The sequence below is a fragment of the Peromyscus eremicus genome, chromosome 2 (genome assembly GCF_949786415.1).
Source record: "Peromyscus eremicus chromosome 2, PerEre_H2_v1, whole genome shotgun sequence".
NCBI lineage: Eukaryota > Metazoa > Chordata > Mammalia > Rodentia > Cricetidae > Peromyscus > Peromyscus eremicus.
Window position 1 is genome coordinate 39722435 of NC_081417.1, and position 17371 is coordinate 39739805.

Below are 17371 nucleotides of genomic sequence, written 5' to 3' on the forward strand. Positions count from 1 at the left end.
GAGACATGTGCTATGTAGGCATCATCCTTGACACCCCCCCCATGTCACCTAGAATCACTTCTTGCTGATGGAGATTAAGGAACATGCATCTTGCCAAGGCTGATGGGCAGCAGAAACTTAGCAGGTCAGCTCCGGGTCATGGATGGTGTACAGTAGTTCAAACAAACAAACGAACACACACACACACACACACACACACACACACACACACACACACGAACTAGTTGTAAACATCAAAAATTCAGGAGTGAAGGTACAAAGAGATAGCTACTGTTTACTGTTGGTGGGAACGTAAAATGGTACAGTCATTACAGAACACAGTATCGGGGAGACTCACAAAATTAAACGTGGGTCCGCTGAGTGGCTCAGAGGGTACATGTGCTCGCCGCCATCAATCCTGACTAACTCAGTTTGATTCTCCAGGACCCACATGGTCAAAGGAGGGAACTGACTCCCACAAGTTTTCCTGACCTACACATACGTCATCTCCCAGGTCCTCCCCTGAAGTAAATGCAATAAAAATATTTTGAAAATTAAACAGATACCACATGGTCCAACAATTCCACATCTGTGTATATGCTCAGAAGAACTGAGAGAAAGAATTTGCACATTCACACCATGCCAGAGCAATGTGATTCATAACAGCCAAGAAACAGAAGCAAGCCTACGGTGCCTCCTTAGAGGAAGGAATAAATTAACTACGCCATGGACATAAATGAATATTGCTCGGCTTAAAAAAGTAAGGGACCCATACAGTAGCCAAATTCATAGAAACAGAGGGTGGTTTGCCAGGGCCTGGGGCCAGAGGAGGCAGGATTGGAAGTTTTTGTTTAATGGGTATTACATTTCATTTCTGCAAGATGAAAACTCTCCAGGATTAGTCACAAAATATGAATACAGTTAACATTGCTGACATGTACAATAAGACATGGTGACGTTGATAAATTTTATGTTCTCCTTCCTTTGTCCCCAACATAACCCCTTTTCAAAAGTGGCCTAATAGAAAAATCTGCACTTATAAATTCTTGTGAACAAAGAAGGAGTGTGCGTACGTGATTGGCATGCCGAGCCGAGGAGTCCCAGACCCTGGATGGGTTGTGTTCCCTCCTACTAAGTGTCTATGACTCACTTCCTTCTCTTGCAAAACGGAAGCACCTTGCCTTCCTGCTGTAGCCGTGAACATCCATTGAGCCTGTCAGGAAGCTTGCACACTCGCTATGGTTGGAGTGGAGGTGAGAGGACAGGGACTCCATCTTGTATTTATGCTTCTGTCAACACGTGTCTGTCATCTGGGCCTATTTTGTCACTAATACTGCTTTGTTGATAAAGGTACACAGCTTGTAGTGGACTTTGTTTTGAGTGGAGCTGAAGTTGGCACACAGGGCCTCATTGTACACACTAACCATCAGTTCTGCCCCAGATCTATACCCCAGCCCCAGCTCACAACTCTTATTGGGTTATTTTTGGTAGGAAATTGTTTACAAAAAAATAAAAATGCTCAGCGCAGATTTTAGGTGGATTTCTATGTTCAATGTGATGAATTAAGGCCCGGGGGAGCCAAAGTGAATCTGTGGCAAGGTTCTTGGCAATGAAATCATGACACTATTGTCAGATTCACTTGAGAGCAAAGCAGCCCCTGGGTGCTGATCATGGGGTTCTAGTTGAGTGTAGTAGGGAGCACGCATGAGGCTGGCCTGGGGAGTCAGGTCAGCAGTCCCCTTTCCCTAAATGCCTCTGCCTCACATACTCCACCGGATCAATAAAACTGAGCAGGTGCTGTCCTGGCTTTCACTCAGACACAAGTGTCTGAAGCCATACATAGGGAGGACATTCTTTTAAGCTGGCCCAAAGCAGAAAAGTGAACACATTCCCACTAGCAATGAGCAACCCCAGCTGCCTGCCGGCTTCCCAGGGTGTGCATAGCATCCCCATACTTGCCCTTTTCCAAATGCTCATTCTCTGTGTCACCCATGATGGTGCCCCATTTCAATTTATCATAGCCTGGTTCTACTCTTCAGGTGATCAAATGCACTTCAATAAAATCATCAATGGATGGTGACAACTTAATGTGCACTCCCAGATAACGTATTACTTGAGAATGTCAGTATCTTACTGCAAGAGATCAATGATACCGGGCCATTGAAGGGATGCTGGAGTTGGCAGGGGGGTTGATCCAAGTGCCCACACTCAGACTGCCACACCTAAGTGTCTGAGAGCGGCAGTAGATGCCAATGAGAAATCTAACCTGACAGAATCTGGTTAATGCTGCATGATAAATGCCATTCCTTTTAGGTCAGTTCAAAAAAACCCTTTACCCAGCTATAACAAAATCTGCTTGCTTGATGAATGTGGGTAGGAAGAATAAGGCTAGACTTGAGGTTTCCAAATGCCCAGCCATCCAGCCTCCGTCTTGCACCTGCTAGGCTGGATCAGAGAATCAAAGCCTGATGTTCGAAACAGGTGTGAGCAGAAATCTTGAGTATTTGGAATGCTTATTCAAAAAGAACAAACCCAAGACTTGGTCTGCTTAACATTTCTGAACCTTGGGTAGTTTAACTGTTATACTCTGAGTGGGAAGATGAGGACAGCCTAAGTCCTTAGCCCATTAATGGTAAAAGCAACTGAAGTCCTGTGGCTCTAAGCCTTGGGAACATCAGAGGCACGTCTTTCACAAGAAGATAGGCATTTCTGCTTAGAACCAAGCAAGCAGCATGTTATCATGAGGCACAGAGCTGGGAAAAATTTACCCAGTCTTCATGAATGTTAGGGAAGAAAAACATAGGGATTCTCTAAACAGGCCAGAAAAGAACACATTCTCTAAAGAACATCTCCTCTTGAGAGGTTTTGTGTTCCCACACACTGAGTGATGAGGTGAGGGATGGAGAGAGGTGACTTGGGGACTTTATTGTCATGAGCGGACCTTTCTTGGGAAGTGAATACCAGAGCCAGAGCAACGTTCTCAGGCACGTCAGACATTAAATTACTCACACTTTCTTAACCCTGAGGAGGATGCTGGGGTGTGTCCTGCTTTGTCTGCTTCAGACATGGTTCCTAGGTATTGGCAGGGTCAGAGTGAACAGCAGATTATTGATGTTGATATACAGCCAGCCTTCTTCCCAGGTATAGATCTGACAGCTCTGTCTGTGTGGTGTCCATGTGTACTCTCATTCTTACTGAGGAAGAGTCATATTTTTCACACAACTGTTTCTCTACGTTGTACTAAGCAAACAGATCAAATATGAGATTCAAGATGGGGCTAACTCAACACTAGAAAACAGGTCTTAGTTTAAACAGAACTCAAGGATTGGCTCAGTCTTTTGGACAGAAGCAGAGGCCTCGATCGCCCCCTGGTGCTTTGCAAAGCTGTGCAACCCATCATGAATGGTGAGTCAAAGCAGGGGACCTCTCAGCCGCATGGATACCGATGCGGAGAGATTCATCCACTCTTCTAAACGCCGGGGTGGCCTCCATGACACTGCACACCACACTCTGAGGTGAAGGGCGTAGAAAAAACCAATGCCCTCCCAACTGCTGTGTGATCCCGAGCAAGTCCTCAGGGTCCTTACTTCTGTACAGAGCTGATGTGAGGATCAAGCAAAAGACTCTATGCATGAGAAGAAGCAAGACACACACACACTACAGGACCCAGCATTTGCCATGGAGTTTGGGGTGTATTAGACAATGCCATATTTTGCTGGCAGCGTGAGAAAAATGTACTTCATGGAAATCACTGAGACACACAAATGAAGACAAAATAACAAGCAGGATGAACAGCACTAGCAAGGGTCTGAGGTCAAATCAGAACAAAAAATACTTGAAAGTTTAGGAAGCAAACTCATCATCTCTGTCCTAACAGCTCCCCAGAGCACCCCCCAGTGCCCAGCTCTCCAGAGCACCCTCCCCAGTGCCCAGCTCTCCAGAGCACCCTCCCCAGTGCCCAACTCTCCAGAGCACCTCCCCAGTGCCCAGCTCTCCAGAGCACCCTCCCCAGTGCCCAACTCTCCAGAGCGCCCCCCCCAGTGCCCAACTCTCCAGAGCACCCTCCCCAGTGCCCAACTCTCCAGAGCACCCTCCCCAGTGCCCAGCTCTCCAGAGCGCCCCCCCAGTGCCCAGCTCTCCAGAGCACCCTCCCCAGTGCCCAACTCTCCAGAGCACCCTCCCCAGTGCCCAGCTCTCCAGAGTGCCCTCCCCAGTGCCCAGCTCCCCAGAGCACCCCCCAGTGCCCAGCTCCCCAGAGTGTCCCCAGTGCCCAGCTCTCCAGAGCGCCCTCCCCAGTGCCCAGCTCCCCCACAGTGCCCTCCCCAGTGCCCAGCTCCCCCACAGTGCCCTCCTCAGTGACCAGCTCCCCCACAGTGCCCTCCTCAGTGACCAGCTCCCCCAGAGAGTCATCCTTACTGCCGCTCAAAAAATCTGGGGAAATGAATTCACCACATGCCTGCAAACAGTTTACATAGTATTTGGCTTTTTAAAAAAATGGATACATCTAATTTATTTCTCTCTCCTAAAGTGACATTTACTATTTGCTCCTGTGAAACAGAGCCTATAATTTCAGGATTGGTTTGTCTATTTGACCTTTCAGTAAAACAATCAAATTGATAATTATTAGAATGTCACTTTCTCAGCAGAGGGGGGAAAAGTACAAAAATAAATACAGTTGTAGTGTTGTAAGATACTGATTCAAAAGCAGTATTAATAGAATGGTCTCCTTGAGACTTACTTGCTAAGAAAAACCTTTTTTCTGCTTACAACAGTCTTCTATATAAAAGGGACAGCATCTCACCATCACATCCCATAACTGCTAGGATTACTAAATCCTGACGATGTTATCTGTAGACGGAGGCCCTTCCTGAATGCCATCAGCTTGCACTTGCTTTCTCGCAGTGGGAATTCCAGCACTAGGGCCCCCACAGAACGGTGACGTGTAAGCTTGCTTCTTGTACAGCACCGAGCAATCGATCTCAGTGGGGGTTTCTGCTTGAAAATGACTTGATACCCTGGATCCCTCCATTAAATTTAGGGAACATAGTTACATTTTTATTCACTTCTGTTTGTTTGGAAAATTAAATAGATCGTTTCAAAGAACACAAGACATACAGTCACACTCAAGGGAAATCATGTTCTCGGTCTCCTGCTTGTGTTTGCTTTCTTCTTTCATGTTTTTAAATGCAATGACTACCTTGTGAGATTCATCTCACATGTAGAAGCTCTCTGGCCCTCTTGCCTCTGAGTCTCCAGTGGCAGTTGAGGGAATGTTTATGTTTGAAGCCATAGTGGATGGGTTAGTCTCACAGGTCATTTGTATAAAGAGTGACTTTGTGTGTGTGTGTGTATGTGTGTGTGTGTGTGTGTGTGTGTGTGCATGTAGCACACGGGTTGGAGATACAGAGCTTCACACTGGTAGTTAGCTTTGGAACTTTGGCTGGTTGCTCATGCTGGCCTAGGGAAATGGGAACATTGGGTGGCATGATATTTGATAGGGGGGTTCAGATCTGGAAACACACTGCTCCGAGAGCCTAAGAACTAAAGACTAGCTACGAGCACAGGCCTCTACTCATCTTTCCAATCATGCTCTTTCTTTCTTCTTCCTCCAGCCCCTTCCAACGTCTTTCCATTTCTCTCTTCTTTCATCAGCTTAATTGACTTTTTTCTCGGGGAGCATCTTTATAACATGTACATTTTCAGATCCTGGATGATAACTAAGACAGCTGTGAGCTGCATTTCTTTGTAACACTTCCCCATTGCTTCTGTCTGTAATAAGCCACTGAATTTAACCTGCACATAACCCCTTCTACATGAGGGTGAGGATCCTCAGGGCGTGGGGGACCCACATTGCTACTGAGACTCTATGTCTGAGAAGATGATAAGCCAGGTAGAAGGGAGCTGGGGACACAGAACAGACCACCACATCTTCTTTGGACACTTGGATCAGTCCTTCTCAGAAAACCGGCCACTGAGTGCTTGAAGTACCTGCTCATGACAGAGTGGCCCCCGCAGTTCTATGCCACACTTCAGCATGTGCACATGAGACGATGCTAAACAGAATTCATTGACAAGGACTTGTGAATGAGACCATAGGAAAGTTCACACACATGCATTAGAATGGCTGAAATATAAAGCACGACGCAGTGCCCCATCAGCTAATATGTAGAGGAGCTGGAACGCCTACATTCTTAGTGGAAAAACAATACCCATAGACTATGGAAAAACAGATTCACAATTGCTAGTGAAGTTAGTTACACAACAACATACAGCCTCACAGCTCCATTCCTAGGTACTTACTCAAAGCTACTTAAGGGACAACCGTGGGAGTAGGTACATCATGAAAATGCTCAGAGATCTTAGCTGATAAATCAGTTGAATCAAAACTAAAAGCTGTCCTACAGAATGGATCATGAGATCGAGAAGTTCAGCTTAGGTACTCAAGAGTCTCAACCATCCTGGCACTTGCTGCCCTTGGCCCTGTGTATGGCTGAGGGAAGAATGGACACCAGGTGTGTTGGATCCAGGCCATGACACTTTCCCTGAGGGCTGCTATCGGAATAACACCTAAGGATTCAACACCATTCTCCTCCAGGCTCCTCTCTTGCACCACCACCTATGGTTTCTACAAATCACGGCAGCTACAACCTGTATATGTGAATGAGGACCATCTGTAGACACCTCTGAGCACGCAGGTACGAGAGGAGAAGAGATGAGTGTGGTTATTTAGAAATACTTCATCTTGGAATTTCGTGAGGAAAACATAACAATGTTGAGTATGAAAGTATCTAAATGAAGTTTCAAAATATATGCAGCAAAGCCCCCAACAGATCTGCAAGGTCTGTCTCAGTAAATTCTTAAGTATAGTAAACGATCTCAAAATTCCTTTCTCAGCCATCGATAGAATGGCTAAGAGAAGATCAGAATGAGTGCTGCAGATCGGAACAGCATCATGAATCTGTAACTGGTATTCACAGAAAACGCCAGTCACAACAGAAAGTCCTGTATTTCCCGGAACACTTTAACGTTTGCCAAGTTGAGTCACATTCTAGACTGTAAAACTTAATAAACTCAGAAGGGTGGGAGTGTAGGGAGTAATTCTGTTTCCATAATAGGATCAAATTAGAAGTCAAACAGAAAAAAATCTGGGAAAAAAATCCCCAAATGTCTCAAACGTTAGCAATCCTCATCTAAATAAACCGTTCACCAGTGAAGAAATCAGGACACTAATCAACAAATGTTTTTAATAAAATGAAAAGAAAATACAACAACACACGAAAGCATGTGGGAAATGCCAAAGCAATGAGCCCTATGGTGTGGAACATTCACATCAAAGAACTTCATAAAAAAAAAAAAAGAAAGAAAAGAAAGGAAGATAATAAAAAGTAAACACACGGAGACAAACAATAAATAATAGAAACAAGTAAAACGGAAAACAGACCAAAAATGAAGAAAAAACGATAAAACCGAAAGTTAAATCTTCAAAAGATTAGTAAAAATAGTAAATAGGAAAAGCCATTTTGAAAGCAGATCAAAGCTTATTCGCTTGAAGGTTTTATAAAACTGTAATAATCAGCCGGTAGAAAATGCAGAACAGCAACACAAAACAGAATTGAGAAATAGACCCACACAGGTACAGCCCACTACTTTTCCAGAAAGGGGGGGGGAGGTCTTTTCAACAAAGAGAAGAAGAATGTGTTGGTGGATCAAGTGGACAAGTATATGAAACCAAGGAAGGAAAGAACACCTTCCGCCTCACCTTGCATATTCAAACAGCACAATTACACTAGAACTGAAGAGCTAAAAGGATAAAAAATAGTTCTTAAATAGAACAACACAAAGCAGAAACCGTAAAGGGAAAGCTATAAGTTAGAGTTAATAAAAGCCGAAGGTAGATTTACACTTCAAAGCAATACTGTTAAAGACTAGGGGAATTTGGGAGGCGACCAAAACATCTTAAATAACCGTACTGACAGCTGCAAAAGGACACGAATTTGTCACAACTCAATAAACTACGCTTACACGAGGTGAGTTTCAGTGTATGGATAGCTCAATAAAGCTGACTTTAAAAGTCACACATCTTCACCTGCCTCACATTAGGACTGCCTGCCTCTAATGTGTCCGTCTTGCCTTGGTTCTACTGAGCCACAGAGGCTCTTTAAGAACGCTTTCATGGACTTCAGGGTGCAGTGAACACAGACTGAACGGAGGAACACCTGTGTGACTGCCGAGCTATACATAGGTGCCCAGGAGATGCCTGTAAATCAGCATGGGAAGCAAGGGGGCGTGGTCTCTGTGAGAACTTAGCAACAGTAAATGCCATTTGAGAAATGCAAAGGATTGTCCATTCCCTAGGCACCTAGTCTTACTATGTTACTCTGAATGGCTTATGTCCAGCCCAAGTCTTTGGCTCCCCCCCATGAAAACATTCTGAAACACACACATTCCAAACTCCTCAGTACTAGGCCTTCACTTTCTAAAGTTGTCTAAATAAACGAATCAACTCATTCAGTCCCCTTACTTTCCCAGAGAGGAAACCGAGGCTCAAACAAATGGAATGATCGGTCAGACATAGCTAGAACTGAAGTCATTTCCCTGAATTACACTGATCTGTGCATTCCCAGGAGCCTTGGCAGAATTTCTACATGATCTGAGTATCCATTCTCAGGCTTAGAGAATGGAAAAGCGGATAGTCTATTCTCGGAACGGCAAATAGCTATAATACAGTAAAGTTTTCATCTCTTGTCACTATAGCTTTATCTTCTAGTGAGATAGTTGACAGGAAAACAGAAAGTTTCTTCACAGTGCTTCTCTCTCTCTCTCTCTCTCTCTCTCTCTCTCTCTCTCTCTCTCTCTCTGTGTGTGTGTGTGTGTGTGTGTGCAAGTGCGAGCACACTCACATGCAGTAGTGGAAGGGGGGGGGTCTCTGACCTTGAAGCACCTGCTATGCCCAGCTCAAGTATCAGCCAGAGCAGCTGCTGAATTCACCACCACTGACAGACAATTTTCCGGAAACTCCCTTCCCTGTACAGCTCCAGTTAAGTGTTGTGGATGGATTCTTCCATGGGAGGGCATTAAGTAAACACTAAGAGGGGAGGAAGAGGAACAGAGGCAGTATTCCGTCCTGCTGCTCCCATCTCTGGGAAAACTGCATTGCTGAGTGAGGTGTGGTGGCGCACGCCTTTAACCCTAGCACTTGGGAGGCAGAAGCAGGAGATCACTGTGACGGGCCAGCCAGGACTATATTGGGAGACCTTGTCCCCAAAATATTTAATCGCCACACATATTCACAATAAAATGCTCACTTGGAGAGGACAAGGATGGGGGCAGCCTCATGTTAGCACTGGGACGGGAAGGACTTTGGGTAACTTGTAACAAGGGCAGTGGGTGGAAGCATGTTAGACCTGGAAATGGTGCAATACAACATAAATATGTAGTGAATTGACCATATACAAGATGCTTGACCAAGGGCAGTTGTGCGGAAATGTGGTGATATTTTATTTGTATGTTAATAAATAAAATTTGCCTGGAGATCAGAGGAAATAGAAAGCCGTTTTAAGTAAACACAAAAATTAGGCAGTGGTAGTACACGTCCTTAATCCTATCACTTAGCAGGCAGGGTCTCTGTGTGTTCAAGGCCACACTAGGGAACAGAGCCAAGGGTAGTGACACATGCCTTTAATTTCAGTATCAACCATAGAGACCTGGAGGTCTGTACAGACAAACAGAAAGTAGGAAGAGGAAGTGAGGTAGCTGGGCTAAGATAGCCAATGAGAGGGCAGAACAGCAAGGCAATAAAAGCCTGTGCAGACAGGAAGTCATGGCATTCGGGAGCTGCAGAGCTGGTGAGGTAGGTTGGCTGGTGGATCTCACTGTTTCCCTAATCTAAGGCTTTCACTCCTATATTTGGCTCTGTGTTTTTTATTTAATAAGACCACTTAGAAATTCATCTACAAGCAGTTGTTATGATTCTGATGAAAACTTAATCTCAAAACTCATATGGTAAGTGTTCATGGAAGAGGATCCTGAAAGACTATAAAAGTCGGAACCATTGGATGACTAGAAGGAAACATTCTCTTCTGGACACAGCAGGGCGGCTTCACATATGAACTCAGGGTGGTTGTGATGGCATGCACAAAACCTGTGCAAGCCCAAACCAGAGCAAATCCCAGTGAGGACGAAGGAGCTGGGCACCCAATCCCACCCCAGATCACGGAGCTGTTGGCTATGCTGCCTGTTAGGAGAGAGAGAGTGTGTGTTCCCTAAGAGTTCTCTAAGTGCAAGCTGACCACTCTCCAGTAGAAGACCACACATCCAAGAATATTTGGGGAGCACAAATCAGTCATGAAGGATTTATAAAAGAGAGAGACATGCACACAAAGTTGGGTGGGTAGGGAACGGGGTGTGCGAATTGGGGAAGAGTTGAGAGAGTGGTGAATACGAACAAAATTCATTGCATAAAACTCTAAAAATACTCTTAACCATATTTTTTAAATATTTAAGTTAAATACATGAAAAGCATCAAATGTTATATCTACTAAATTCCCTTTGCATCAGCTAAGCATATAATAAACATGATCCAGAAGGGTGGTACACACAAGGACAATCTGCCTCTGGCAGCCTGGTCAAACTTTCGGTCTCTGTACAGTTTTTTGGCAGGAATAAGGTTATGAAAAGGTTCAAAGTTCATCCTGTAGAGGGTGGGAACTAGCATCTTTAAAGAGATAAACTGACAACTGGGATAAATCCCAATTTTTTAAAAGCAATTATTTTCATAGGAGATGAGGATGAGGATGGTGACAATCCACCTCTGATTTATTAAAAAGTAGCCCCTTCATCCCCAGTGCAGAGGGAGCTGATGGCTGCTTTTTTCCATGACCAGATTATGGAAGCATGGTGTGCCTGTGTTCCGGGGTCACGGGTGGGTTTTACCGTGTCAAAGGATATGTAGCGAGCACCTGAGGATAGACCATCCGAAAGGGTTTGCAGCTCGGCCATTGGGGCTGAGGTGAGCTTGGAGGTGAGCAATCTAGCTTGTGATGTTCGAGCTTCTAAGGCAATGATGCCACCCTGACCTGGAACTATTTAGTAATGACATCGGTGAATTTTTAAAGGCCTGGTATCACATACATGACGTTCAAGGGAAGAATAGTAGCTCAGGGAGACATTGCAACAAGCTGCATGCACACTGGACAAACAATTATCTGGTAGCTCGGGCTCTGAGTGTCGAAGTTGCACCAGACATAAGGTGCAATTCCATTGAGGCCAGGAATTTACTACCGTTGTGCGGTCTTTACAACTCTATTCATATCCTACTTCAAGAGTTGCTGTGGACATCGCTCTGTATAAACAAAATGCTGATTGGCCAGTAGCCAGGCAGGAAGTATAGGCAGGACAAGCAGAGAAGAGAATTCTGGGAACAGGAAGGCTGAGTCAGGGATGCTGCCAGCCGCCGCCATGAGTACCAACATGTAAGATACCAGTAAGCCACGAGCCATGTGGCAAGGTATAGATTTATAGAAATGGGTTAATTTAAGATGTAAGAACTAGATAACTAGAAGCTTGAACCATTAGCCCAAACAGTTTAAATAATATAAGAGTCTGTGTGCTTATTTTATAAGTGGGCTGTGGGACTGCCGGGGCTTGGCGGGAGCTGGAGAGAAAGTCTCCAGCTACAAAGAGTGGTTCCCATTGTGATTGGGTTAGCTTTGCTATGTGAAAATGGCTTTTCTCAAACACAAAACCACACAATCAAGGTGCTTTGCAACAACAAGTAACAATCCACTTCATCCAACCCCACCCCTCCTGCCTCATGCCCGTCTCCCCACACAGGCAGATGAATGTCAGCATACAATGACATGAGCTTGGTGACTGGCAGCCATGAAGCATGACACTCCCCTTACAGCCTCGGAGGATATTGTAAGGAGGTATGGTGACAAGGTTTCAAACCCACATTCTTGGAAGGTAAACGGAACTCTTTAGACAATTATTCAGATCCACAATTAGGTCCTGCTTCCAATAACCATGTTGTTTTCTCTCCCTATTTTTGTCCCTGAACCCATTGCCTGTGAATCCGTTTTACCACAAATAATGTGGAAGGAGGAGCCAGGCAGCTGAAATACCATATGCATGCTCAGGATATTTGAGTGTGCGCAAGGTCACAGCTGACTGTTAGACACAAGGTGGGTGGGGCTTCTGCTCACACGGTTATAGACACAGCTGGTACCCACAGAGATCCTACAGCCATTGCAGAGCAGATGGCTAATGAGGGAGAAAAGAGGCCTATCAGGGGAGGTTAGGGAACCAGAAATAGCTGCTGCCTTTTAGCACCAGGGATCCTGGACTGCTTTTTGGTTAAGGGAAAGAGAGGAAGGGTTTAGGCCAGTAGGGCCCTTCACTCAAAAGTTCATGTGCTTGAGTTCATGCGCTTCAAATATTGCTAATTAAATGGGTAACTTTCAAAAGATTACCCAAAAGGTAAGATGTCAGTTCCAAAGCAAACCTCATAGCTTAACTATGAGAAATGTAACTTGAAACAAAAGGCAGAGACTGTTGAACAAAATAGTGGCTTTTCTCTGATTTAGATTCTTATGGTTGCTGTGTGCATATTAATGCCTAGCTCTTTATTCAGTGTATCTAACGGCTGCTCCTCTGTAGCATCTTTGTCTCAGAGACCTCCTCTCCAGGGGAAGACCTTGAAGAGAATGAGGGTCCAAAGACAACCTAGTCATAGTCTAGTGCAGAGGCTGCCCTAGACAGCATTCCTGACAGCAGCTACCTCCTCTCCTGGGCCTCTTTCGGTAAACAGGGAATCCTGCTCTCAAACCCACAGCAGCCCTGCATGCTTCTGAATGGGTTCTTTGCTATGACTCCCTCTACTATAAGAACAGAGTCCTCATGGGGCTGAGCACACCTTGTGCAGGTGTACTCCCCCAATGGAGGGTCCACGCCTACTGGATTACTGAATAATTGCCCACGGAGTCATTGTTCTGGGTCAAGGTTCTCCATGCAGGAATACATCATAGAATGAGCTTCCTTCGGAAGGTGCGTGGGCACCTCTACTGTAGGGAGGGAGCTTGTGGCCCTGAGGGAACATGGTTTTAGATGACTGAACCTCAAGGCTTGTGGGAAAAGCATCTCTGGGACTAAAGAAGAGGAACACTATGAGAGAAAATACATGAGGTGTTAGTAAACGGAAAAGAAAATGTTTCCTACCCATTAGAGCAAAAATCAAGCACTGAATCTGACTCCAGATGTAGTGGAGAATAAGAAAAGCCAGGAGTGCTAGGCAGATTGCTAACTCCTGTGAGAAAACAAGAAGAAATCTTCACTGATGTCATCGCAAATCATTTCTTCATAGCATTTAGACAAATGTCTTGAGTGGGAGACCTACTATGTGTTCCTCGTGGGAAAACTGCTCTGCTGCTAATGGGAATACCTCTTCCTCCTCAAATATAGACATCCCCATAAAGTTTCTGGAAAAAATCAGTCCATCCATTGGCTTTGGTTTTTAACCTAAAACTAGCCCTGGAAAGGTTGCTTTACAAACATTTACTTTTGTCGTTTCGTATCTGTGAATAAAGATCAGGTTTAAAAACCTGGTACGTCTAACTCTCCAAAATGATATCCTTTTGTTACCTGGAGAGACTGGGGTCCACTTGGGCAGATACAATAAAATCATGCTGTTTTCTGTCCACTGTCACCTGATGACCCAGGAGTACAGACCCATGGGTGCTGAGTGACAGCTTATCATCCAGGTAACACTCCCCACACCATATTTAGGAATCCCGAGTCTAGAACGACTGACATTCTTCCTCGGAGAGAAACTGCAGATATGTTCTGTGGGCTCTTGGAGACATGCAAACATCTAACTAAGCAATAGAAGGAGGACTTGGACTTCAAATGTTCATTATAAAAACGAAAGTTTATCAAGCTATATTATCAATATTTTTAAGTTATCAAAAGCTGCCTATAAAAGTGGAGGAAACTCTGTGTTCCTGCCCCCAGGAACGCAAGCTTAGGAAGCACAGATTTCATCGAGCCAAGACTATCTAGCCACTGCAAGCACATTCCTGGAAGACATGAATCCCAGATTATTTCACAGAGCAAATTTAAACCAATTCAAATATGCTCCTTGGTGATTGCTAGGAATGACTCCAAGGCAGGTGATTAGTCTTTGGAAGCCCAAGGGGGAGATTGTAAAGGCCAAGTAAGGGCAAGTGAATTTCACAAAGAACCAGAGAGTCAGCCAGCCAGTCACTGCAGAGAAAAACAGCTTTGCACAGCATGCCTAAGGGCTAGACTTGCTTGCACCGCATCCCCTGGAAAGCCTGGGATGAGGTCACATGGGCAAAGGGAGTCCAGATTCTTTGAGTTTTTGTTTATTCTTAGGTAGAATGCTTAAGTGCAAGCCAGCATTGGAGGATGAGATGTTGCGGCATTTCCCCCAGGGCAGTGGCTTCCCTCTGCTCCTTAGGAAGCCCTGCTCTCTGGCTGTGCCTAGTCCCGCAGGGTTGTAGCAGGTGTGGGGAAGCATTCAGATAGAAGAGCTTCAACACTAACCTGAGAGGTAGCTGCAGGTGAACTAGATTCCTTACCACTCACTGCTGCCTGCTCATTGGCTGCGGCTTCTGCCACTTCTGCAGACTGCACACTGGAATCCTCAGCAGCAGGACGCCCTACTTGCCCCGGACCTTCACTCCCAGGGGTGCAAGGTGGGTTGGAGATGATTTTCCGGTTTTGGCCTTTATACCAACTAGGGTAAAACAAGGGATCCGCGGTTTCCGCTGCTGAAGGGCCTGGAGTTTCAGACTGTGTGGTCTGCTGAGAGCCAGTGGGCACCACCTCCCCCTTAATCAGAACAGATGGGGGTCACAAAGTAAAAAAGAAGAAGAGGAAAAGCATTGGTGTTATTTCCCTTTGGGTTTGAAGACCCTGAGCTCTCTGGGGATGCTGGGGCTGAATGCCCACCCCAGTGCTGTGCCTCTGATGACATCATCTACATGCTTCCGAGCTTGCCTTCCACTAGATGGGAGCCCCGAGAGGGGGGTGAAGCTTTGGGTGAAAATTTGTTTATGGAATACCACACACGGCAAGTTATTGACCAAAATTAACGCTGGCATTATGCATGGGTCCCCAAACCTGATTTTTAGAAAGCAATACTGACCTAATTGATCAAACCCAACCCCCATTAATGTCTGCCCTCCTCTCAATGCCGGTGCAGCTGGGGTGTTCAGAAGGTCAAGGTCCTGGGAAGTAAAAAGCGTGTTATCCTGGATTCCTACAGAGACAGAATACAGAACGCAATTCCGTGTCCGGGTTCACTGTGGTGTTTTGGCTCTGTCAACAATCTCAACCCACAGAAGCAGAACCAGGACCCCTCTTTGATGAGCCTGCTTTTCCCACACACCCAGTAACGGGAATTCTATGCATTGGCATGCCCTGGAAGTCAACACAAAAGCCCCCAAACTGAACAGTGGCCTTCTAGAAGCCCAGAGAAGCTGGCCAGTCACTGCTTTCCTAAGACACCGCTAACCACACTTTTTTCAAATGACAAACATTGGAAAACCAAGCTGGATTTGCTTGTCCACTGAAGGAAAGATGAAGTTGTGTTTCAGGGTAAGCTACGTGAACTCCTGTGGTTTCTCTATTGACTTCCTCTATTCTGTGCAGGAGAGTCAATGTTCTGAAGTAGAATCACTTTCATTTCTCACCTCATATAATTTCTGCAAAGTACTCTGTGCTTTCATTGACTATGCAACAAAAGGTAGACTACTGTCCCAAGAGCAGCTCTTATTTCACACGCAGACACACAGACACACAGACACACACACACACACATACACATAGATACACACACACACACACATACACATAGATACACACACACACATACACATAGATACACACACACACATACACACACATACACATAGATACACACACACACACACACACACACACACACACACACACACACACACACTTTCTTGACAGAGATTGCCTCAGATCTGAGAGTGTTGTTAGTATAAACGTGGCATTAAATTAAGTCTTGCCAACCAGCTGAAATGGGGATGAACCCGCTGAATGAGCTGGAGGGCGTTTCTCCCTGGCATTGTGACTGTCCTGACCTCCTCTTGTCTTATAGTAGAATCCACTGTTTAGAGTAGTTGGCAATGAGGCAGTTTGGCAGGAAAGGACTGTGAACGGTTACCTGGGTCACCAGGACATCTGCAGCAGGTGGCATGGGTGAAGGTGGCTCTGGAGAGGAAGCAAGAAGTGGCCCCGGGGCAGCCTGGAGCTCTGAGGTGAGCTGCGGGGGCTCTGAGGCTTTTTCCGGGCGTTCCTCTTCCCCCGATGACTCTATCTGAATATTTTCTACCTCTTCTACTTCCGCTGCGTCCTCTCCTTCTCCTTCTTCTTCTTCTGTTTCTCCTGCATCCTCTTCATCTTCCTCTTCTAGGGAGATAAGATCTTTTTAAACTTTTTATGACTACCATGGTAGCCATGGAAACATAGCACCTACAGCCCGGGACTACAGAAGTCACGTCCACTGACACTTGGCACTGGTCCAGGTGGACCAGGCTGAAACCGTGTGCTCCTCACGTTCACCCCGGCAGGGCAAGTGTGAAGGAATCACCGACTTGCTTTCATCTCCGGTACCAAGTTGTCCCCTGCCCCCCACACACCCCCACTCACAGAGCCTGCTCACATTTCTGTCATGGCCATTATATCTGCAAGCTCCTTTCCAAGTCATAATAACCCATTATGAAGATGTGCCTCTAAGCTTGTGTGTGTGAGGCTGGTGCGATTTCATGGCATAGCAAGTGGTCTAGCCCACCACTGTGTCCGTCTCTCTTTTAGATCTACTAGGAGTCAAGGCAGTCAGAGTTGGGGTCAGCTCCAGAGTTATTGTCTCCCTTTCAAGTACTTCATCAGGATAGTTCTAAGAGTGGGAATTCTGAGCCCTGTTGGAGCCCGTCTAGGTTTCCTAGTGGCTTTACCCAGCAGGACTGCATAAGAGGCTGACTGGACCACGGGCCTGGGTACCAGGTGTTTGTAAGGGTCTACACTTGGTTGTATCTAGCAAGAGGGAGGTCCTTTGCTCTTCCTGTTGGCATTGTCATTAAAAAAAAACCCTTTTGAATAAAGTTCTGGGCCGATGAATAAGGACCCAGGCCCTCCCGAGGCTATCCTGTGTTTCTGTCTTTCCTCACATCATCTAGGTATCTCTTTCTAATTAATATTTCTCACTTTTCCCTACTCAAGAGTACCCTGGGTTGTAAAAGTGGTGGCTGATCTGCCACAGAGCCCAAAGTGAAAGACACAGTCATAGCTCATGGACCCTGTCCTATTTCCACGCTGTGACTGACCCTGTGACCTGAGACCATCT

At 45.6% G+C, this 17371-nt stretch overlaps 1 protein-coding gene across 3 annotated transcripts in view; it reads right to left on the reverse strand.

Moving 5' to 3' along the window:
* Window positions 1-17371, reverse strand: part of Trim55 (tripartite motif containing 55) — a 44842-nt gene that overhangs the window by 5177 nt on the left and 22294 nt on the right. Inside the window, exons 8-9 of one of the 3 annotated variants that reach the window (XM_059255687.1) lie at window positions 16193-16437; window positions 14542-14829 (exon numbers count right to left, since the gene is read on the reverse strand). The exons of 1 other annotated variant lie outside the window; for it this stretch is intronic. In XM_059255687.1, the coding sequence (XP_059111670.1) occupies window positions 14542-14829; window positions 16193-16437 (533 nt within the window). The remainder of the gene's footprint in view (window positions 1-14541; window positions 14830-16192; window positions 16438-17371) is intronic. One more of the 3 variants, XM_059255688.1, reaches the window with a different exon arrangement.